The sequence below is a fragment of the Crinia signifera genome, chromosome 1 (genome assembly GCF_055691185.1).
Source record: "Crinia signifera chromosome 1, ASM5569118v1, whole genome shotgun sequence".
Taxonomy (NCBI): Eukaryota; Metazoa; Chordata; class Amphibia; order Anura; family Myobatrachidae; genus Crinia; species Crinia signifera.
This window is the reverse complement of record NC_139217.1, coordinates 380433667-380459567: the sequence shown is the minus strand read 5'-3', so window position 1 is coordinate 380459567 and position 25901 is coordinate 380433667. Positions and strand designations below refer to the sequence as shown.

The 25901-nt window shown below is 43.7% G+C and overlaps 1 protein-coding gene and 1 pseudogene across 4 annotated transcripts in view; one reads left to right on the top strand and one right to left on the bottom strand.

Moving 5' to 3' along the window:
• Nucleotides 1–17973, top strand: part of KSR2 (kinase suppressor of ras 2) — a 435191-nt gene extending 417218 nt beyond the window's left edge. For 2 of the 4 annotated variants that reach the window (XR_014445794.1, XR_014445796.1), the window contains exons 18-21: nt 3547–3676; nt 4787–4920; nt 7587–13495; nt 14133–17973. Coding sequence is in view for 2 of the 4 variants with exons in the window: in XM_083151467.1 (XP_083007593.1) it covers nt 3547–3676; nt 4787–4924 (268 nt within the window). In the remaining 2 variants the exon portion in view is untranslated. Of the gene's footprint in view, nt 1–3546; nt 3677–4786; nt 4925–7586; nt 13496–14132 lie in introns of those variants that run through there. The other 2 variants (XM_083151467.1, XM_083151468.1) reach the window with 1 other exon arrangement.
• Nucleotides 2685–3116, bottom strand: LOC146012778 (NHP2-like protein 1 pseudogene; annotated as a pseudogene).
• Nucleotides 17974–25901: the final 7928 nt, after the last annotated feature.

Sequence of the window (25901 nt, the reverse complement as noted above, 5' to 3'; positions counted from 1 at the left end):
AGTCTGTGACATGGCAGGTAGGAGCTGATTGGCTGGCTGTTTATCACTCTTCATGGTACTTGTGTATTTTGGCGGCGCCCACGATGAGGATCGCGTCCATCGTGTGTGAAAAATCGGGTCCATCGCGTCCATCGCGTCGCGTCGTGTGCATTAACATGGTACACGACACGACCGACGCGATGGACCCGATTTCTCCATAGGCTTCAATGTTAAAATATTTTAACATTGAAATCGTGTCGGTCGCGTCGGTCTTGTGCCATTATAATGGCACAAGATAAGATGGACTTGATAAAGTCCATTTTACATGTAATAAAATGGGAAATGGGCCAATATGGCCCATTTTTCATTGTATATGTCCCCGTCATGTCCAAATATAACTGACCCCCCATTGTGAGCGGCACCCCAGTATTGACGTCAACCCGAAGCGTGGCGAGCGCAGCGAGCCCGCGAGGGGCGGCGGTGCGCGTCCTCCGACCTTTTCATACCCCTACTATCCACGTCGGCGTGGAGTTGAGAATAGAATAGTGTGGCGAGCGCAGCGAGCCACCGAGCCCCAAGCGTGGCGAGCGCAGCGAGCCCCGCGAGGGGACGCGGACACCTGTGAAGCCCGCGTGGGGACGCGGATACCTGTGAAGGTATCCGCGTCCGCTCGCCACGCTTCGGGCTCGGTGGCTCGCTGCGCTCGCCACACTATTCTATTCTCAACTCCACGCCGACGTGGATAGTAGGGGTATGAAAAGGTCGTAGGACGCGTACCGCCGCCCCTCGCGGGCTCGCTACGCTTCGGGTTGGCGTCAATACTGGGGTGCCGCTAACAATGGGGGGCATTTTTATTTGGACATGACGGGACCATATACAATGAGAAATGGGCCATATTGGCCCATTTCCCATTGTTTTCTATGTTAGATGGACTTTATCAACTACATTTGATCTTGTGCCATTATAATGGCACAAGTCCGACGCGACCGACAGTATTTCAATGTTAAAAATATTTTAACATTGAAGCCTATGGAGAAATCGTGTCGGTCGCGTCGCGTCCTGTGCCTTAAAGTTAAGGCACACGATGCCCACGACGGGCACCGCCAAAATACACAAGTACCCTCTTCATTTTATCACTTTTGAAGCTTAGAGAATCTGGCCCATTGTCTTTACAGACACTTTTAATTATAAGTAGATTTTTTTTTATTGGGGACAGAATGGTGCAGACTAGATCAGACGAGCTTATGGTAAATTCATCCTATTGCGTAAAAAGGATCTCTTCCCATTATGCATACCTCCCAGCAATGCTGATGTGAATGGTGAAAGGGGTGGAACCTCATTGGAATAGAAGCATGGCCAGCACTTTGGGCCAGATGTACTAAGCTTGAAAAGTAATAAAGTAGAGAGTGATAAACTAACAGCCCATCAGCTCTTAACTGTCATGTAACAGGCTGGGTGGGAGATGCTATAATGCAAAAATGTGCTAAAAACCCTGTGATCTGGGTTTTTACTGCATCTTCGCGTACTCTGAAGCCCACATGTCGGGTCAGCGCTGCGGAGGGAATCGCCAGCTTTTGCTGTCGATACTCTGCAGAAACCTGTAGGCTTCTCTCCGCAGTGTGTCAGATCTCCCCCCCCCCATCACTCTGTGCATGCGCAGAGGGACTCCCATGTCTCAGACCCCGCTGTCCGGAAACAGCGCCACATCAGAAAAGGACAGCTGTTATTGCAAGAGCTGTCCTTTGTGTTACTAATCGCATATGTTAGAGCACCTGCGATTACTATCAATGAGGTAGCTGGTGCAGGGGGGGAAGGGGGCGAAAACGGAGCAGTGGATATTAGAACATCCTGCCCTGTGCTTGGAAAAATGCATTGGCATTGACTCCTGTGAATAGACGGTGCATGCAGCGAGTGGCAGGGGCTCTTTCAACTGCCCCTCCCCCCACTGTGGGACACTGGTCGGGCAGCGGGATGGTTCCAAAAAACGCTACTGTCCCACAAAAACAGATGGGGGTATGCATTATGTACATTATGGGGTACATTTACTAAAGCTTCTAAACTTTGTAATTGAACCTCTATTGGGGTTTGGGAATCCAGTGCACTGGGAAACAGTATAGTGTACAACCCAGGATTAATAGAAAAAACTGTAGTAAAAGTCAAAATGACAGTTGGACCTGGATGTGAACCAATTATGCGCACATAGGGGTAAATTTAGGGATGTTGCCCATATCAACCGATTCCAGCTATCATTTTTCTATTGCATCCTACAAAATGACATATTCTGATTGGCTTCTACTGTATGGACTGGTTGCTATACTATACTGTCTCTCAATGCACTGGCTTCCCAAACCCCAATAGAGGTACAGTAACAAAAAAACAGGGCATCCATTGTCATCCGAAGTTATAAGACCCTGGTGTATGCAGCATTTTTTTTTTTTTTTTTTATGTTTTTACATTTTTTATTTAAAAATACATATAGTACAACATAACATAATGAACATAAGTTTTCAATAGCAGTGGGCTATCTTAGGTTCAAAAAAAAAAAAAAGCTTACAGTTAAACAACTGAAAACCAGAAGAGGGATGTTTGCGGAGCACTTGGCAACAGACACCATTTTGAATTATACAGACTAAAAATTCTGGACAGATTTTCTACTCTTGTTTTATAGAAAATTAAAGTTTAGGTGTCTGCCTTCACTTAGACAATTACACCAATAGTCTCTCAATGGCTTGCTGAACAGACTGGATCTGCGGCTTCAGTTGGGAACCTTCCTTGATGGTGACTGCACAAGCAATTACTGGTCTGGAGACCCCACAGGCTCTTCCCAAAGCTTGCTTGGAACGCACAAAGACGTAAGGGACATTCTTGTCTTCACACAGAAGAGGAAGGTGAAGAATGATCTCCAAGGGTTCAGCATCAGCTGCCATTACAATGAACTCTGCAATTCCTCTGTTAAGTGTTTTTGTAGCTTCATTAGCCCCTTTACGGAGTTGCTTGTAATTGGAGCCTTGCTGCACGAGGTCCAGGAGAGTTTTGGTCAGCTGGGCATCGGCCAGTGGGTAGGCTTTCGGATTCACCTCTGGTTCAATCATGTCTGTGCCGGTTCAAGTCCTAGCGGGTTCCTCTCTGCCCGAAAGCTTCACGGAGGAAAATAGAAGTATGCTGGAGAAAGCTACAGCAGCACACGACAGTGACGACACCAACGTGTGGCTAACGTCCTGAGCAGCATTTTTAGTTTATTGTGTTTTCACTTAATCTGCCTCTGCTAGATATGATATTCGTCTATACCAATTATTTTAGCTGCACCACCTCCATGCCTGTCGGTTCTGCATTACGTACAGTACTCTTTTTCCAGAGCCATACTGAGTAAATAACGGTCTCTGATAGTAAAATTGGCAGTACAGAAGAGATTGTTTGCCCATAATATTGGAACAGTGTCAACATGTAAGAATAGTATAGAAGCAATCTGTGCTAGATTACATGCCATGCACATACTTTGATAAGTAGCATACCTTACTAAGACAATTGTTTTTTGTGTAATGATACTATGTTTTTTCTTATTCACAGAACTATTTGGTATGAGCTGCATGCCCGTGAGTGGCCATTCAAAAACCAGCCAGCAGAGTCGATTATATGGCAGGTTGGAACAGGCATGAAGCCAAATCTAAGCCAAATTGGGATGGGAAAGGAGATATCGGTGAGACAACATGCTTTTTGTATTGTTTTACTAGTACTTGTCAATCACAAAAAGAAATCTATTCTTCCACAAAGTTTTACCCAGAGGGCCAGGATTGATTCTGAGACTAGAGACTGCAGAATGGACACTCCTTTTGTAGATTACCACTTTTAAGGCACATTAGTAGCTAAAACTAGAACTATCATCAGGAGATCTAGTTTAGATGTACAATGTACAGATGTGTCCTCTTAAGTTTTGCTTCATACAACTCACCGTATAGTATATATAGAATATATAGAAAAGTGGTAAAATAGTAGCATATTAGCATAGAACCCAAACATAAATGGAGCAGAGTAGACTTCCAAATAATATCCCAGATTTTGCCCTTAATTCCAGCAGTGCCACTTTACTTATACAGGTTAAGTATCCCTTATCCGAAATGTTCGGGACCACAGGGATTTTTTAGGATTTGGGAATTTTTTTTTCCATATGTACCTGGTCCCCACGTGCCCCGATGGTAGCCCGATGTCCACTGTGTCCCCCGGCGTCCACGGTAGGAGGGGTAAAAAAAAACAAGAAACCCCCGAAATATTCTGAAAAACCACGGTTTTTGGAATATTTCGGTTTTTGGAATACACGGATAAGGAAGACCCGACCTGTGCTACTTAATGAAGTTTCTAACAAGCGTTTACTTGATCGTCAGAGCATACAGTACTACAGGTGGTGGACAGACAGATTTGAACACTTAGATAAATAAAGGACAATTATAAACCAAAAAAGATTGCAATAATTGAACCAAGAATATCCAAACTTACTTCTGCAGTAAGCACTTAATCATACTCTAATTATGCGTTGTTTGCAAGACAGCACAACTTGCTTGCTAGCGAAAGCATCCATGGTACAATTAAGATATAATTAACAAGCAGTTTTGATGCCTAAGAATTGGCATTTTTTTATTTTATCTTCCTATTTTATTTAGAAATAGTTTTGTCTGGTTTTTATATATATGTGTGTGTCTGTATTCCAATATTTTTTAATTCAAATGAGTTTGCAGCTATTACCTGTATTATATATTGTATATATTATATATTTGATGCCAAATAAATACATAATGTTCACTAATATTTTTAGGACATTCTGCTTTTCTGCTGGGCCTTTGAGCAAGAAGAAAGGCCAAGTTTCACCAAACTGATGGAGATGCTGGAGAAACTGCCAAAGCGGAACAGACGTCTCTCTCATCCAGGTCACTTTTGGAAGTCGGCTGAGTGAGTAACCTATACCTTGGCCTAATGTGTGCTCCCTGCACAAAAATGTGTTCCAGTCTAGAGTACATTATTTGCAGCTAAGCTGCTGCACAGTCTTATGGTGTGTACACATGGTGAGATTCCTTTGCTGTTCGACTAATGGTGTGTACACACGGTACAATTTAATCTACAATTTTGACTATATAGCACATAGATCGAATGAAGATCGTACAGGTTTTTTTACCTTTTGATCACGATGCGCTCTCCTGTACAGCACAAATCGAAGCCAGATAGACAGGGCTGAAGATCTGTACTATATAGTGTATATATATAGTCTTATGGCTTGCTGTGCGATTCAATGCGGTATAGAATAGCACAGCTGTCGACCGTTTGTACACACCATAAGATTCGATTGCTATGCAATCTTTGCTTCGAATCGGGATTGAAAGATTAAAAATATGTTCCATCTCCATTCGATATCTATGCGATGCAGATTTGATTTTGACTATACAGTCAAAATCGAAGTGTAATTTGCTCCATGTGTACACACCATGGGCCTTATTCTGGTTGGTGCGGCCGGGCCGTACGCGTACGTTCCGGGGTTTTTCATGATCTGCGCATGCGTACAATCGCCAATGCGCAGGCGTGAACACTCCACAACGCTTACGGACGGGTCTCTCCGTGCGAAAAAACCTGTACGCGAGAGTACGGGCATTGGGGGCGGCATAGGGGCGTGTTGAGGGGAGCGGCCGAAATAATGAGGGAAAATGGGCGTAAATATGGGTGTACACGGGGGTGTGCACCAAAAATGAACGGTGCTACTACCGCACGATCGTCTAAAGCACCGTTCATTTCGGACACAAAACAGGCGTCCGCCAACCGCCAGCTCAAACCACCCCTACAGATACCGCATGCCAGCGTGCGCCTGGGTTTGCTAATTTACGCTGATTACTACTCAAACACATACACCTGAATGTAATAAGCAATGCTGCAGTCTATTAAGTCCAAACCATGATTTCACTACCTGCAAGCCTACACACAGCACTCAAACACATTGGAAGCTTATCTTTCTATACTTCTCTACATTTAAAGGTTTGTTTAATTTAAGGTAAGAATCTTTTTAAGACCTGCTTATATATGCTAAGGTAGGTATTTGTTAAACAGTTAGACACATTCACTACGTGCTTTCATAGACTTTACACAGTAGCACACTCAATCTACACAAGTCGACATGTGTCAACGTGTTCACTCTAATACAAACATAGGTTTTGTATTTATGATACAATAACATAAACCACATCTAACACCTACAAAGGATGTTTCAGCAATGTTTTAAGCCCATGCCCACTATTTTGCACATTAATTAATTCAATCAATTAATTAATTTTCATAATTATAGTTGAAAGGCAAGATTTGCAGGTCCATATATGTGAAGGGTATGCCAGCGTACACGGACGTACGCTCACTCTCACGAGCGGTGACATAAGCTGAGTTTTCTATTGAAAACAATAGGGACCCGTCCGTGCAAGCTGGCGTACGCTCAGATAGCCGCAAGAAGTCGGTGGGAAGACGGACGAGAGACGTCCGTAAACGGTGGCGTACGCTCTGTTGTACGCCAGTTGTCGGAGTGTAAGGGCTGGTCCGACCGTGTACGTTGGCGTACGCTCAATTGTACGCCACTCCCCTTCGACGTTGTTTCTGGCCGTACGTATGCGGCTGAGTTGTGGGTGGACTTAACCCCAACGGCCGCGTACGGAGAGCGTACGCTAATAGTGAACGTACGCACGTTTGGCCGCTCCGATCAGAATAACCTCCCATGAGAGGTGACAGATTGCTACTTTGTCACACCCCTTTTGCTCATACAAGGGTAAATTTACAAAGATGGGAGTTCTATTGTAGATGAGACATTGCCCATAGCAACCAATCAGATTCTATCTATTATGTTCTAGAAGGTGCTAAATAAATAAGTAGAATCTGATTGGTTACTAGGGAGTCTCCCATATCCAAAATTCAGAAATACAGAATTGCTGTATAATACCTTTGCTTTCTAATGGTGCCATGTACACTAACTTTGCTTCATACACACAGCTATTATAAATATAGTATAAAATGACCTTCAGGCCATGTGTATAAGGGCCCTTATTCTGGTTCATTTTCAAAGGCAAATTCCTTCTCAAATAGACAAAACCATGTGCAATGCGGGGGGGGGGGGGGGGCAGATGTATAAGGGCCCTTATTTTTGTTCATTTTCAAAGGCAAATTCCTTCTCAAATAGGCAAAACCATGTGCAAATGCGGGGGGCAGATGTAACTTGTGCAGAGAGATTTGAGTTCTTCTGTTTCTGTGCAGGGAAATACTGGCTGCTTTATTTTTTACACTGCAATATACTGTAAATCTAATTCTCTCTGCATAAGTTACATCTGCGCCCCCCCCCCCCCCAGTGCAGGGTGAAAGAATCTGATTGGTTGGTATGTGAAACATCAACTCTTTTCATTTTTAGAAGCTTCAGTATATACTGTATACCCCAATAGTGTCATTTTCTGGAAGTTTTTCCTTGATGATATGCAAAAGGTCTATTTGGAAAGTTATTCAACACTGCCATGTATACAAAAGGGTAGTGATGAAATCACTGATTCACTGCTTACTGCCAATGCCTGATTCTAAATTACTTTCTATTTGTTTTACAGGCTGTGACAGATATCTCGTGCATTGGCATCTCCGTGTCCCCTCTTCTACATCTGCCTCCTTCCTGTCCCAAACACTATTGTTCTCCTGGAGCTGTGGTAGTTCTGATGGTGGTCTGGTGGAAGACACTATAGGAAAGGCAGCAAAAATTGAAAGTTGCTGGAGCCTTGCACTGTAAACTGAGAAACGCCCTGTGCTGCCCGTTCTGTGTTAGGCTACCAGTGAATGGTAGTGTTGCAAATGGAAGCTAAAACCTCTTCAACAAATTGGCATGCTAGGAGATTAGAAGATGGGTTTCTGACCGCAGCTATTACAAGTTCCGGATGGTCACTCTATGCGCTGTATTGATCTCTGAGGGCCAGTTGCACACATACCTCCAAACCGCCCCTGATTATGTACCTCCAATTGGCTAGAAAAAGCTGCAGGATACTGTGATATCATGGTCCTGTGGCCATCTCTAGCAGTTAATGCATACGGGGGGAAATCTCTTGACTATATAGAATCATCTATCTTGCGTTTGTTTTCCTCAGATTGTGGACGACAAACGTCAGAGATTCCGAAACATCAATTTTATTTTTTTAAGATGTTTTTGATGAACGAAACTGATAGGGGAAATATGAAGACTCTACAGTTTTAAGCATCTGATTGATTGGTGGGAGATTGTACATTAGTTACTGGAATGGTTGAACGATGTCTTGAATTACTGGTCTTTTATCTGTGTCTACTTGTGTTCATTGTTAAGCTACTGACGGCATGCTGCTTTCCTCATGCAGTACAGAGGACATTTACATGGAGCAAATTAATCTTTCATTCTTTATATATATTAATTCAATAAATAATAAGCACTACCACTTTGTACTCAATAGGTTTATATTACTAACATTGGATTTAGGTGCAAAATGTGTAATATACCTCTATATCCAATCAGACAATTGCTTTCACCATCTAACTTGCACTGGACAGATAAAAGCTATTTGCTGATTGGCTACAGTTGCCATTTTTGCACTAAAATGTACTGTTAGTAGATATAGGCCCTGTTGATGGTTAAGAGGTGAAATAATTATGAAAAGTTTATATGAAAGTTTACAAGGCATTTTATGTTAACGCTGCATGTTTTTTTTCCTAATCTTACATACAATACATTTGGTAAATGATCCATGTAGTTCTGTGTCCTGTTACATGATCTTTCAGAAGGTGCCCACATGCAGTTTAGAACCATAATCCCAATGAATGGGTACAAAACAGTTGTTGACCCCGGTTGGGAACATTCAGCTGTCGATTGGGACTGGTGGAATATGCTGTCAGACAGTGACTGCTGCTTCACCATGTTTGGGAAAATCATCTGTGCATGCGATATATATATATATATGCCCAATGTATCTGCCCATCTTAATGTGAATTGGCCTCATATACTGTATATGCGGCAGAATTGGGCACACAAAGTAGTGTCCTTTTATGAACAGTTAAAATTCAGGTTTCAAATTAGGGACTGAGAACTGAGAAGGAAATCAAATGAAGGTTCTAAGGGTGCTGCTGTCTCTCATATTTCTGCTCCACAGGAAACTCTGCAGATCCCCTACTCTTCCATTTAGCAAACTGCAAGAGCTTATGGCCAGGATGCACTAAAGGAAAAATGTGATAAAAATCTCAATGCACTATACCCTGCATGTTAGCGTTTCGCTGCAGAGGGTATTGTTATCGAAAGCTGGTATTACCCTATAGCATACCTTATAACTTTTTAAATTGAAGAATAGGGACAAACGGGGCGAGGCGTATGCAAATTAGGGTGCATCTTATGCAAATTAAGTTGCACCCCTGTTTTCAGCCAGTGCACCTCTGAATAGATGCTGTACGCATGTGCACAGCGTCTATTCTGTCAGATTGGGGGGACTCCCAACTGCCCCCCCCCCCTTCCGCAGCGGGACACCGCCAGCCACGGGAGGGACGTGGGAACGTCCTCAAAAACCGTGACGTTCCCGCGTTTAGTGGGACAGTTGGGAGGTATGCTATAGAAGCCTTCACTCCACAGCGCTGTTTCAGGGACCCATCATGAATCCCTCCCAGCATGCCCCGCGGCTGCCACCGTCACTCTGTTCATGCACAGATGTACTCCCGGGTCGCAGATCCAGCGACGGTGGCACTTTGCCTATCAGAAGAGCTGTCCTTTGCATTAATAATCACATATGTTAGTGCATATGCTATTACTAACAATGTGGTACCCGGCAATGTGTGGTGGGATGGACTGGCAGAGGTTAGGGAATCCCGCCCTATATTCCCTATGTGCTATCACTACAGCACAACATAGATGAAACAGTGCTTCAAGGATTTGATGCATTTTATTTAAGAATCAAATAAGTGAAAGCCAAGAGAAACAGCACATACTGTATGAGCCCGGCGGTGCATTTTCTTTTAACATATTTTGAGGAAAATAAATGATAATGAATGGAAGTGGAACATATATGAGCGCAGAGTCGCACCTGTCTGCAACTGAGCGGTTCAAACTAAACTGCTCATGAGTATTGTCAGGCCCAGAAATGGGACACATTCTCATAGGAATATAAACATTAATGCTCTTTTATTGTATTCTCTCACATTTCTTGAAAACAAGACCCTGTCTATGGAGTCAGAGAAGAAATAAGCAGAAGAAATAAAGAAAGGCAGAAAAATAAAAATAAGAAAGGAGGTAAAAGAAAGAAATGTTAGAGATCTATGGTCTTGGAAATAAAGTTAAATAGGCCACTCAATGTGGAGTATAGGTGCCCATACACGTGCCGATATGTGTGCTGTGCGTTCTGTACTTCGTTTGTGCCGTGTGATTTTGGCACTTGTAGGGGGATGCGATGCGATGCGATTTACTGTACTGTGCAGGTGCGATTGCATGTACTACAAATATTATGCGATGCGATGTAGCACAAAAAGTACTGCCTGCAGATACTTTTTGTGCTATACAATATTGTACCCGCGAGGACGCGCATCGCATCCCCGCAGGTACATGGTGCGAGTTTAACCGATGCAATGCGTTTTGAACTTTAAAAGTTCAAAACGCATGTTAAAATCGCAACGTGTATGGGCACCTTAACAGTAGCACATGTAAATATTGGTCATGCATTAACATCAAATTATTTCATTAATGCTGTATACCATATATTTATTAAGGTCAAATCATTATTTCTAAGTCAGGATACAGAATGTGCGGTTGGGGGACCCCCCATCACTCAATGATGTGCAGTGTCTATTCCTGGCAGCAGCAGCTCCTAGAGAGCAGAGCATGCCCCCATGCACCGCACTACATTACATCCCCCTACGCAATGCACTGCATCACTAGGTTACATCTCAGTACATGCTGCCTGCTCTACATCACTGCGCTACATCCCCTACACATCACACTCTATCACTACGTTATATCAGCCTACACATCGCACTACATCACTGCGGTTCATCCCCCTACACATTGCACTCTATCACTACGCTACATCCCCCTACACATCGCACTATCACTACGTTATATCCGCCTACACATCTCACTACATCACTGCGGTTCATCCCTCTACACATCGCACTCTATCACTACGCTACATCCCCCTACACATCGAACTCTATCACTACGCTATATCCCCCTACACATCGCACTATATCACTGCGCTATATCCCCCTACACATCGCACTCTATCACTACATTGTATCCCCCTACACATCGCACTACATCACTGCGGTTCATCCCCCTACACATCGCACTCTATCACTATGCTACATCTCCCTACACATCGCACTCTATAACTACGCTATATCCCCCGACACATCGCACTACATCACTACGCTATATCCCCCTACACATCGCACTACATCACTACGTGATATCCCCCTTCACATCGCACTCTATCACTACGTTATATCGCCCTACATATTGCACTATATCACTGCGCTACATCCCCCTACACATCGCACTACATCACTACGCTATATCCCCCTACACATCACACTCTCACTAGGTTATATCCCCCTATACATTGCACTACATCACTGCGCTACTTCCCCCTATGCAATGCACTATATCACTATACTATACTTCAATCGTCACAACATTAAAACACTCCAGCTTCTACCTCCACATGAACTTACTGTATTATGAGCTCCTGTCAATGGATGAAAGGAGGGGTAAACCTTTTGACTGGCAAATACAGATATGGGCCGGGGGCCGGCCTTAGCTCCACTCTGGGCAACCCCCCCCCCCCCCCTCAATTTGTCTCTGCTTGAGTCTCTGCAGTGTGGCATGTGCAGGAGTCCGCTCCACTGGCGGGTGACTACGCTGCGCTGTGAGGTAGCAAAGTCATGCTGCCCCGCTGCTTGAACGGCCCTCATTTAGCTGGCAGCTGCAGGGTCTGCTACAATTCACCAGCTGCACTGAAGCCGAGGGCTGGCAAGCTGACTGACAACCAGAAGCCCTTAGTAAACTCTGGGGGTGGGGGGGGCAGCCTTAGTGCTCCCTCCCCCAGAATCCACCACTGCCTGGGACACGTAATGAAAGTTCACTACACAAGATATAGTATAGACTGTTGTATTTTTGTATTTCATACATTTTAGAGAGCACATAGGGGTTTATGCCTGATATTTAATGGCCAATTCTTTACTAACACGATGGCTAGTAATAGCACTGTTCTTTTAAATATCAGGCATAAACATAATATTACAACCCAGCGTTTCATAAATAAACCCCACAGGATCTAATTTGCAGAGTCAAGTTATCACAGTTATTGGGGTTTTTACCACATTTTGGAATGCTCTAAGCATCCCCCACCGGGTTATCGCAGCGGGTGGCATCGTCAGAAAAACCTGGTGATGCCCCATTAAAGCCTATGGGCTTCTAAGGCGACCCACCTCCACCCAGCACCGACCCCCACTGCCCCGCACCGACCCCCCCTGACCTATGTCCGGGCAGCACAGAGCTGTGCTGCCCGGACCTATGACATCCTCCTCCCTGCACTATGATCCTCTTCCGGGTGTAGGGAGGAGGAGAGCCAGCCCCCCCTCCGCAGCAGCACCAGCATTAGCCGGGTAAGGGAGGGAGAGGAGAGCCGCCGGGACACGCTGACTCACTGCAAAGGACAGCTCTTAACGCAAGAGCTGTCCTTTGCCATAATTATCGCATATGTTAGAGCAGGGGTGGCCAAACCTGTCCTCAAGATCTACCAACGGTGCATGTTTTCCAGGCAACCTGTGGATCTATAGTAGGAATGAATGCAGCATGTTTTAAAATGTGACAGTTAGTAATGACTATGCGGGAGTGCGCATCGGGATCACAAGGTTAAAAAAACCTGTGCGATCTGCTTGCGATCCCAATGCGATTTGGACTATATAGTGAAAATTGTATGCTGAATTGTACCGTGTGTACACACCATAAAAGATAGTAGCGTTGATATAAACAGGCCCACATAGCGCCCCTGTCATCTTTCCCACACTGCCACATACATGGGGAGAAGCGGTATCACTTTCTCCCATAGTTGAGGATAATACATATACCTATCTGTGTTTCTTTCTGTTCCGTGAGCATGACTGCCAGACCTGTCAGTGTTTATGTATGACTTGTGAGCCTTTCAGAGAGTGCTCTCAGTGTGTGAGTGTCCCGCGAGCCTGTCTCCCAGCACTATACACTGTGTTTGGCTTTCCCGTGAGCCTGGCTCCTAGCACTGTCAGTGTGTCCAATCTTTGAGTTTGTCTGTCATCATTGCCAGTGTGTCTGTCTGTCCTGTAAGTATGACTCCTATCACTGTGTCCGTCTGTCCTATGATACTGTATCCCAGCACATTGTGTCCAATTTTTTAGTTTGCATCTCAGTACTGTCATGTAACTATCATTTATCATGTGAGCCTGTCTGCAAGTACTTTTCTGTCTGTCCTGTGAACCTGGCTCTCGGGTTGGGATCATTTGGTCTATTGCATTATGGTAGAAAGTCATTAGGTCGAATCCATTAGGTCGACATGCTAAAAGGTCGACATGATTCTAGGTCGACATGGGAAAAGGTCGACATGATTCTAGGTCGAAAGGTCATTAGTTCGACAAGGTCATTAGTTCGACATTGTCTATGTCGACATTCACACGGTCGACATGGGGTTTTTCACTGTTTTTTTACCTGAATGTCAACACAGTCGACATGGACACAGTTTAAAGTGCACTGCATCCCCTCGCATCGCTCGCTACGCTCGCAATGCGTCGGGCACGGTGCCTCGCTACGCTCGGCACACTATTTTATTCTCCAACCACGCCCTAGTGGATGGTAGGGCATGAAATACCGCCTGTCGGCACATGTTGGCTCAAAAAACAGTGAAAAACTCCATGTCGACCTTGTGAATGTCGACATAGACAATGTCGAACTAATGACCTTGTCGAACTAATGACCTGTCGAACTAATGACCTTTCGAACTAGAATCATGTCGACCTTTTCCCATGTCGACCTAGAGTCATGTCGACCTTTTAGCATGTCGACCTAATGGATTCGACCTAATGACTTTCTACCATAATGCAGTAGACCAAATGACCGCATCCCCTCTCAGCATATCTGTCATGTGAGACTGTCTTCTAGCATGGTTAATGTGTATGTCACTCAGTCCTTTGTGCCTCTGTCTATCCTGTCAGTGAGCCTGTATCCCAGTACTTTCTGTGTGTCCTCCAGTCCTGACAGTATCCTATGCACAAGCTACCATAGGTTGACTATGATGGAGAGTAGCAATTTGTCCCAATCATTGGTACTGTATATGTAAGTTGAATTTAGTAACTAATGTTGACAAAAATTGTCAATGTATAAGTTTTCAGCATTTATGTTAAGAAACTTGTAGTCCAGTCACCGGAATTGAAGACATTTTACATGCTTACTGAAGCAAGAACCTCCATCTCTATGGTAAATGCATCCTGCTGCATCCTTACTGTAGCGCTTACCTTCACAACACACTGTGTGGAGGATACAGCTAACTTCACTGCAGGAAAGCCTTAACAGTAAGAAAAAACATGTGACCCTTTTAAAATGTAAATAAATATCTATTAGATAAAACATGTAAACATGAAAGTACTTTTCTACATGTTACTTTGGACCCTATTCTGGTCCATTTGCTCCCCTGCGTGTGCAGCCGCTTGTTGGGAGCGGCCATGGTGAATTGAATATTCGCCAGCATTCTGTGCAGAGTAAAACACAGCAGTTTGTATTTCAGTCTGAACACACCTCACCCAAATGTAACTCCGTCTGCACGTTACATCTGCCCCACCTGCAGTGCACATGGTTTTGCCCATTAAAGAAGGATTTTGCTTTTGCAAACCAACCTGAATTAGGCCCTTAGTGTAATTGCTGATCTCCACACACTGCTGATTTTGGGCAGGATGTATTAAAATACATCGCCGCCCTTCGCCACCCGCCTGCCGCAATGCAAGCGCATATTTACTAACATGCGGCTGGCATCACGGTGCGGTCGCAGTCACCTCCCTGCCACCTGCTTCTCCCCTCACGCCGTGGACAGCTAAGCAGGCGCCTCCTCCTCCCCCTGCAGCCGGAAAGATGTCCGGCTGTGTTTACCTTCCAGGGTTTACCTTCCAGGAGGACCTTTCAGGAAGGTAAGCTCAAGGGAGGGAGGGAGGGGGGTCGGCGAGGAGGCAGGGTTGCGGCTGAGGTGGCTGGTGGCAAAAAGAAGCACATAGGCTTCTATAGGGTATCGTCACCCAAAGGTGGCGATACCCTGCCCTCGGATATCGGTGTGGTTGGTAATAGTACATATGAAAATGCAGTAAACCGGGGGTTTTACCGCATTTTCATTTTAATACATCTCGCCCTTTGCTTTAGTAAGTAGAGATGTACAAAATGTTCATAGCTGTTTGGTGAAATATTGCCCTTAATAAGAGTGTAGCAAGTAACATGTACTACACGTCTATGTAGTGACAGCATATGCCTGGCCTGTAGTAATCCTCATCACACAAGCAGAGAAAAGCTGTGATTAAGCACAGGGGAGTTGTAACTTGATCTGTTCGGAACCAATAGTAAAATTATGAAGGAGACCCTTCCCTTGCTAGTCTAACCTAGCACCTGCTTTACCCCCTCCCCCATTTACTGAGCATACTTAGTTCCCCCTGTACCCCTTACCCAAATTGCTGAGCACATTCAGCCCTCCCTTACTGAGCACACTTAGCACCAATGCCGCCCCCCCCCCCCCCCCATCATTTCTGTACACACCACACACACAATTGTGATGCTACTCTGTGCACTGTGTAAGTCAGTCATCCGTAGAGTTACCAGGTGCTGGTCAAATTTCTCCAGGGGTCCCATTGCCACATGCTAGCTACACATTGCCACCACACAGAATTAACGCCCTGGAGCACCTAGGTTTCTATCCTCACCATCACTGATCACTCTGTCTCCCACCATTGCCAATAACTACATCGAGCACCTAATAACAAAGGAGATCTAACCGCATCCCTAACACTGCCACTGGTGTGCTGGGAATCCAGATGTCACCTCACCTCCCTGCATATACAGAGACGATTGTGTGGGCAGCACAGGATGTAGGCGGAGACTGCAGGGTGCAGTTCTGTAGGGAAATCCTCCCACCAGACAGAGTCCAGGGAATACTTCTCTGAGATAGTGGCCACTCCCTCTGCACCTATAGTAGCTATGCCTATGACTAAACTCTCCTCAAACTTCAATGAAAATAAATAAAAATACTAAAGCCTAAAATGACATATGCATTACAGTCTGTAAAGGGGCCATTTTGAGGCAGTAACATGAGAGGCAGAAGTTAGTGAATTGTGAGTCTCTCCTGGAAAGAGTCACTTGAAACTCTTTTTGTTTATTCCTGAACTGGGTGCCAATTACAGTCCCATTTTTATTGAAGATGACATAGAAGTTAGTAGTAAAACAATATAGTAAGGCATTAATGATTTAATGAGAGGCTGGGCTACAATAGTGAAAATAAACTATGCTTAGACATATCAACTATACATTTAGCTGAGGAATCTGTATTTATGAGAATGTGCTTCGATATGGTGCCAGCGGTATAAATATATATAATAGAACCCCACAAAACAACAAATGACCAATGAGAATCTAGTGAACACGCCGGAACTGCTGTCTCTGTCTCTACCTTTGTATCTGTAACATGATTCCTGCCACTTAGTATAAAACGTTTTGCTTATGAACTACCCACTTAATTTATTATTACCGTAACCTAGGTTGAATTAATCAATTGATGAGTAGGGAGGGCTTTTTTTTACCAACACTTAATTAATCTAGCATAGGTAACTGCCAGACTAAATTAAGCAGAAAATTGGTAGCAGAACATTAGCTGCAAGATGGAAGGTGTCACACTTGAGGGTTTGCCGAAGGGCAAATCCAATCCAAACCTATCACATGAAGTCTAATACAGCTGTATTCGACTTGGGAGTATGAGAGTGTAAACATGGAAGATTACATAGTTAAAAAAAAATTCTATCTGAAACATGCAGCCGTTTTCTTTGCCTTGTGTTCATTTTTGTTATTTTCACTTGAATTACCTCAGCTGGGTATCAGTTCAGTAACTTAATTTGCTCCTCCAGCTAAGAAGCTTTCTCAAGCAGTACTTACCCTATGTGCAACTCGTTGGGATTTGTACAAAATAACAACTAATTTCATTCCTCTGCTAAAAGCTGTAATTGCTCCTTAAAAAATACTTTGCTCCTAAACAGAATGGAAGCAGCCATTTTGTGTGGTCAACCAAGTGTCGTAAGACAGCAGACTATTACCTCACTAGGAGCCAGAGGCATGGGACAGGGATTTGATAGTCTTCTCAATAAATTGTTTCAATAAATTGTTTCAGTCTAAAAAATGTCAGCCTCCACGTGTACACTTAACCAGTACACTTAAGCATAATTAATTCTCATGTTGTACAGTAACAGCTGACTGCTCCATTAAATGTCAGATTTCTGCAGAATGGATGTATATGTGATTATTTTGTTTGCAATATTGTGGTGGAAGATGGATATAAGTAGCTGTGCAGTCATGAAAGAAAAATGCTAGACTGATAATCACAATATTGGGGAGGGCAGGACGGGATCGAAGAGGGTCTTACTCTGTAAATTTTGTACAGAAAACATTTCTAACATTTTCTACACTTTCAAAAGGTATTTATAATTTTACGCTGAATGTCAAACTGCAGAAAACGCTCTACAGATGGGAGTAAGTTCTACATAGGGATACGGTCAAAGCTCAGTGATACTCTGACGTATGAGTTGCCTTGTCTGAAGACAGCTCAATCATCTTGGAATGGTTTTATTTTCCCCCCTCCTACCCAACTGTGTTTTCTCATGCAGTGTTTCGTAAAAGTGCCGCTGTCTTCTATTACTTATGCCAATAAAGAATTTGAAAAGGATTGCATCAAAGCCCTGATTGGCTCCTGACTTTTTTTTCACATACATCACTATGGGGGTTATTCTAGTTCACTCTTTCTGACAAATTCCTTCTTAGATGGACAAAACCATGTGCACTGCAGGGGGGGCAGATGTTACTTGTGCAGAGAGAATTAGATTTGGGTGGGGTTTTACTTCAAAGAAAGATCTATATTGGAGTGTAAAAATAAAGCAGCCAGTATTTACCCTGCACAGAAACAAAATATCTCGCCCAAATCTAATTCTCTCTGCACATTTTACATCTGCCCCCCTGCAGTGCACATGGTTTTGTCCATCTAAGAAGGATTTTGTCAGAAAGAGTGAAGTAGAATAAGGCCCTATGTGTGATTTCTCTCTAATAGTTCTAATTACAAATTTCAAGTGATGTCTACTTTTTCAGGTGTGTGCTATTAACCAGAATATTCTGCTTGTCTATGTGTCCATAAGTTTGAGATGGGCGTCTGATTGGCTGCAGCCAATCAGCCTGCAGCCAATCAGACAACACAATGTCACTTTGTTTATAAAGTGTACTGTTGCATGTGTGTGAGAATAAAAAAACTTATGGTAATACTACTTGCTATACACAAACACACACACACATTATATATATATATATATACACACACACACAGGATGTAGGTTATCTGAGGAAGGGACTACAGTCCCGAAAAACGTTCATCCACCTTTCAATACAGATTTGTTGTATCCGTTGAGAAGTCTCCTGAGTGCTCTTTATTGGACCGTATATGAATAACATTTGTGGCACCAGAGCAGTTGAGGATATCGGAGTGCCGGCATAATTGGACATATATATAGTAATTTTCATATATGCGGCACTCCGTAGGTATGCAGGTTGTAATGAGCAAGGAATCCCGGTGCCCTCCGTTAAAAGCCCCTGCACTCAGCAGGCGCCTATACAAACAGCGTGGAGACGGCGGCACTCGGATGGAGACAAAAGAGACAGGAGACCTTGTTACCCGACGTTTCAAACCTCAGTAGTTTTTTTTATCAAGGTGCAATAGACAACTCAAACAACGTGCAACACATACCTTTATGCTGATCACCGCCGTTCACCCGGCCCCCGGCGCCCCTCCTGGCGCTGCAAAATGATGTCACTCAGGACGGAAGCCGATGAGCCGTGAAGGGTTTTCCTGATCTGCAACATAACAAACATACCAAAATATCAATAGTGTTAAAAACGTTAAAGTGCAAGAGTGTTAAGAGCATACAAATTACAACAGTATGCACAGATGTATAATTCATGTAAAAAATTACAATGAATGTGTACTTATATGATATGGTGAAAATATGGATAAACTATATAAAAAGTTTTAAAAATTCAAGTGCACAACATGCAATACTCTGGCATTGCGGGCCATAATACCCGCCCGCCGGGACTAATCGGGATGGGTCTAAAGTCAATGTATCCCTGTCAAAAATCATGTGAAATGATGTGGGCACAACCTTCCTGGTGAGCTCGTATCACCGGGCTATAGCGCTATATCTGTCACCTCAAGGACAAAATGTTACTATAAGTACATGAAGGCAGTCTGATGGTACCCCAATGTTTTAAAGAAAATTAGACAGCCCGGAGTGCTCATTGAGCCCCCGGGGGGACAGCGTGTCAAGGCGAAAAATCCAACGACTCTCCGCCTTGCACAGCATGAGACCCCTATTCCCACCTCGTTTCAGTGGGGGGATCTGTTCAATGATCCTGTGTCTAAGGGAGGACAATGTGTGCCTGGCCTGTAAGAAATGCCTGGCTACAGGCTGATCGCTGGAGCCCAATGACAGGGCTTGCTTTATGGCTGACCTGTGGGCGGCAGCTCTTTCCTTAAATGCCCGAATGGTCTTGCCCACATCATGTTGGCCACACGGGCAACTAATCAGATAGACAACTAAGTCTGAGAAGCAGGATACTCGCTGTCTAATTTTGAAGGGTTTACCCGAGTAAGGGTGACAAAATGTGTCCCCAGGAGACATGTAGTTACATGTAGTGCAACCACTACACTTAAAGCACCCAACCTTAGGGGTTCCCAAAAATGTAGATCTAGCAGATGCTGTGTTGTCTACTACGTCATTTTTGACTAAATAGTCTTTAAGGTTCTTTCCCCTGGTGTATGCACACATTAATTTAGTGTTCTGTAAAGATCGCAGGGTTGGTTCAGTGCGAATGATGGGCCAATAGGATTTGGCCATTTTATTGATGGCGTGACTTTTGGGATGGAAGGAATTGACCCATATCAACTTTTCGCCTTTCTGTGGTTTAGATGATACTAAAGCCTGTTCCCTAGAGATAGACAGAACTTTTCGTTTGGATTTTAACAGGGCCCGTGTACCCACGGGCACTGAATTTCTCTATCATGGTGGAAAGGTGAGTTAGAAACTGCCCTTTCCACCATGATAGAGAAATTCAGTGCCCGTGGGTACAAGATGGAGGCCCTGTTAAAATCCAAACGAAAAGTTCTGTCTATCTCTAGGGTACAGGCTTTAGTATCATCTAAACCACAGAAAGGCGAAAAGTTGATATGGGTCAATTAATTCCATCCCAAAAGTCACGCCATCAATAAAATGTCCAAATCCTATTGGCCCATCATTCGCACTGAACCAGCCCTGCGATCTTTACAGAACACTAAATTAATGTGTGCATACACCAGGGGAAAGAACTTTAAAGACTATTTAGTCAAAAATTACGTATTAGACAACACAGCATCTGCTAGATCTACATTTTTGGGAACCCCTAAGGTTGGGTGCTTTAAGTGTAGTGGTTGCACTACATGTAACTACATGTCTCCTGGGGACACATTTTGGCACCCTTACTCGGGTAAACCCTTCAAAATTAGACAGTGAGTGTCCTGCTCCTCAGACTTCGTTGTCTATCTGATTAGTTGCCCGTGTGGCCAACATGATGTGGGCAAGACCATTCAGGCATTTAAGGAAAGAGCTGCCACCCACAGGTCAGCCATAAAGCAAGCCCTGTCATTGGGCTCCAGCGATCAGCCTGTAGCCAGGCATTTCTTACAGGCCAGGCACACATTGTCCTCCCTTAGACACAGGATCATTGAACAGATCCCCCCACTGAAACGAGGTAGGAATAGGGGTCTCATGCTGTGCAAGGCGGAGAGTCGTTGGATTTTTCGCCTTGACACGCTGTCCCCCCGGGGGCTCAATGAGCACTCCGGGCTGTCTTATTTTCTTTAAAACATTGGGGTACCATCAGACTGCCTTCATGTACTTATAGTAACATTTTGTCCTTGAGGTGACAGATATAGCGCTATAGCCCGGTGATACGAGCTCACCAGGAAGGTTGTGTCCACATCATTTCACATGATTTTTGAAAGGGATACATTGACTTTAGACTCATCCCGATTAGTCCCGGCGGGCGGTTATTATGGCCCGCAATGCCAGAGTATTGCATGTTGTGCACTTGAATTTTTAAAACTTTTTATATAGTTTATCCATATTTTCACCATATCATATAAGTACACGTTCATTGTAATTTTTTACATGAATTAAACATCTGTGCATACTGTTGTAGTTTGTATGCTCTTAACACTGTTGCACTTTAACGTTTTTAACACTATTGATATTTTGGTATGTTTGTTATGTTGCAGATCAGGAAAACCCTTCACGGGCTCATCGGCTTCCGTCCTGAGTGACGTAATTTTGCAGCGCCAGGAGGGGCGCCGGGTGAACAGCGGTGATCAGCATAAAGGTATGTGTTGCACGTTGTTTGAGTTGTCTATTGCACCTTGATAAAAAACCTACTGAGGTTTGAAACGTCGGGAAACAAGGTCTCCTGTCTCTTTTGTCTCCATCCGAGTGCCGCCATCTCCACGTTATATATATATATATATATATATACATACATACATATACATATATACACAGGGCCGATGGCCTAGTGGGCCACTTTTGTGAAGCTATACGCTCAGGATTTAGTGTTAACAGCACCACATCCTGTGCTGAGCGCCGGGCGTCCATGTCATGACGCGACTGCCGCACATTTGATCCGGCCTGTGCTTTGCTGCAACCGGAGGCTAGAGAACTGGAGATTTTGTGCGGCTCTGAACACCGCAGCCCACTTGCCTCCCTTTGCCCAGGGGACCCCGCTGGACTTGGTGAGTGCCTGCCTGCGCCTGCTCAGCGACTTGCGGTCAGCTCTTACCTCAGTGTCAGCTGAGCGATGCTGCTGCGGATGCGTGGTCCTGTGCCCATGGACTGTGCTCTGCAGACGCAGCAGCTCCCTCTCCCTGGTGGCTGGACGATCCTGCAGCAGCGCGCTCTCCCCACATGCTGTGCTCTCCCCGCTAACTAGGCTTTCCTGCTGTGGGAGCTCTTCTAGGGTGGGAGACCTTACACTACCCAGCTGCTTCCATAATAGATGGATCCTTTCTCCTACTATAAGCGGTGCAGCCATCAGGAGGTTAAACTACTTGCCCCATACCTTTAAAGTTGCACAAATACTATTGCTCAGCTTTATTTCCATTGTTACTCGTCAGACCCTTTTTGCACTTTCCATACATGGTTAATATGTTCTCCTTTTTGTGATGCCACACCTCCTTTTCATGAGGCCACTTTTTCTTTCACCGTGCGGCTTTGCCGCACACGGGTCCCGCCTGTTGCAGGTGGTCCTGTGTGCTCAAAATGCCAGGGCCGATTTCTGGACTCAGTCCGGCCCTGTATATATATATATATATATATATATATATATATATATATATATATATATATATATATATATATATATATATATATATATTTTAGACGTCCAGGAATCGGCACTCCCAGTGAAGGTAGATAACTGTAGCCGGTGCCCTCACAGGATAGGGTATGTAGGTGGAGATGATGCGGCACTCACGGCGAAATAAAGTCACTCTTACAAGAGATGTGATCAACGTTTCAATTTTTATGAAAAAATTGACTTTTTTATAAAAATTGAAACGTTGATCACATCTCTTGTAAGAGTGACTTTATTTCGCCGTGAGTGCCGCACCATCTCCACCTATATATATATATTTATAAATATATATGGAGAAAAATGACAATGCGCAAAGATAAATATTCAAATAGTATAGAGATCAAAATGATACCAGTCCGACAGGGGGTAATTCCTGTATGCAACAGAGAGTCAGGTGTCTTAATTCCTTCCACCTGTAGTGAGAGTTCCTTTAAATGGGTAATCACTTATGCTTGTTTTCTAAGCCGACTGCTCCACTTTATGTAGTTCCCGAATCCACCGGGTCAATTATATCTAAAAGAAGGAAGAAGTGTCCGCTCCAATAGTGTATTACCACTTATTTTTAAAAGGTTTTTATTGGTACTCCGTACTCACACAAGCTTCACAGAGATGCTAGGCCACGCCCAGTAAGGGGCGTGGCCTAGTCTCTCTGTGAAGCTTGTGTCTGTGGAACTGTAACGGAGCTGAGTGTGGAGTGTAACCTCTCCTACGTTTGTAAGTACGGAGTACTCGGTTCATGCTGTTAAGCCAGGGGCAGGTAACAGCCGCATGCTGCAGTACATGACCCCATGTGTTTATTCTGTTTTATACCAATAAAAACCTTTTAAAAATAAAAATAATGGTAATACACTATTGGAGCGCCCACTTCTTCCTTCTTTTAGATATAAATATATATATATGCTGCACAACACTTTCCCAGCAAAGGTTCCGTGCCCGGTCAATACATCATAGAAAATTTACATCCAAGAAAGATTCCTCCTCCATGTGGATAAAACCAGCACTGGACTCCAATATAAATGTTCAAGAAAAAAGTATTAATAAGTCATAGCAGACCAATCGATCACATGGCATGACAATTCATATGACAGTAAGACATCCTTAGGCAATAGACAGCACCATTACTGTATAGGCTCCTTAGCCAGCATCCCTTGACGGCTGCTGTTTCGGTGCAGCGTGCACCTTTTGACAAAGGTTTGGTCCTCTTGATTTATTGACTAACAGAGAGGAACTTAAAGGAGTGGCTATAAGAACAGGTGAAGACAAAACGGGGTACGGAATATTAATTTCAGCTATTTTATGTCTATCTAGTTACATACCACCAGATAACACAACAATAAATTCCAACGACTTTCGCAAATAGGACTGTGTCCACAATAAGATGATTTTATTTTAGGTCCTTGTAAAAAATTCAGAGGTACCTATTCAGAGAAACCTATTAGAAACATTACATTGATTTTAGGAGAATGGTACATGTTACACTTTAACTCCAAGGTCTAGGTTTATTAGGGAGGAAGGGATTCCCCATTCTAGGTTTGAGTTTATGTTGTTAACGGCATAGAATGAAGATACTACTATTGGATTTTTGATTACTTACTCTATCACTTTAAATCGTTTCCTTCAAATTTCAAAGTCGATGTATGGTATGTAACTAGATAGACATAAAATAGATTAAATTAATAGTCTGTACCCTGTTTTGTCTTCACCTGTTCTTATCTCCACTCCTTTAAGTTCCTCTCTGTTAGTCAATGAATCAAGAGGACCAAGCCTAATCAATTATTGTCTGTCATATTGTAAAGTGAAGTCCTAAGAACTGAAATTTCAATGCTGTTATAATGAATGTACAAATCTGTTGAAAATATTTTTCTGAAGTATGTTTTTTATATGTTTATAGCGAACCCCTGATGAAGTCCCACCTAGGGACAAAACGCGTTGGGTATTGTGAAATATCTGAAATACACCAATGAACCTTTAAATAGTCTGGAACAGTCACCACTATTGTGTGGACTAAGAGACTTTTTTAATAAATGTTTCGAAATTTTGGACTTTACTTTGCTTGTTTTACGATTCATTACAAGGCTATGTTGATCTAATCACTAAGGTCATCAAAAGGGCACCACCTTACAATTGCAATCCATACCTTTCCTTTCTTCCCCCATCCAACAAGGGATCTTCTAAGTCAGACACAGTAACCATAAAATCTGTGGTTGTGGCGCAAAACAAGAGTCTGTTCTCTCTCATATATATATATATATATATATATATATATATATATATATATATATATATATATATATATATATATATACACAGGTCCAAAGAAAGAGGCACTCCGGTGATGATTTCAAAAGTGGTTGTATTGATAGCGCCAAGCGCTTTCGGGGATGAAAGCCCCTTCCTCAGGGCACAACAGCAACAACCAATATTACAACAATCCCCCAAATAAATACCTTATCCTGTGCAGCAGCCGCCCCTTCGTATCGCGCGCCGGCATTCGACTCGCCGGAAGTCGTCATCCAGGAACTTCCGGTGGGACGCGCTGTCAGCCAACGGGGAGCGTTCATGCGCTCCACCCGTCGCTGGCTTGCGTTCCACCCATCTTCCGGACATCCTCTTCCCTGCTGAGACCGTTGCCGGGCGCCCTAAGATACAAAAGATGAGGCTTATACTAAACAGGAAGTGTGCAACCCAAATCACATATAATCCATAACGTTACAAAACATAAACATATGTGCAAAAAAATACACCAAAAAAATACATGAAAAATACCAGAAACATAAACAAACAAAAACAGTTATCGATGGCCAGGTTGTCAGATGGAATGTCAGAACTAGCCGATATGTGTATAAGACACATGACCCCAGTGTACATAGGCCGCCTGGGTGAAGATGCCACCATAATGATAAGGAACTAAGTCAGACTGTTCCAGTTAATTTTTTCATTGAGACCCCCGGGATTCGTGGTCCCAAGTCTCATAATCCACTGTGATTCCTTTATCAGCAAAATTTTTGCCCGGTCCCCTCCCCTTAATGACACAGGGACGTGGTCTATCATAAAATAGCGGAGGGACTCCAGTGGGTGATTTAATGCTTTAATGTGGCGGGCCACAGGTTGGTCGATATTACGGCCCCTAAGTGCTAGACCTATAGAAGATCTATGGCCTCCCATGCGTTCTTTAAATTTA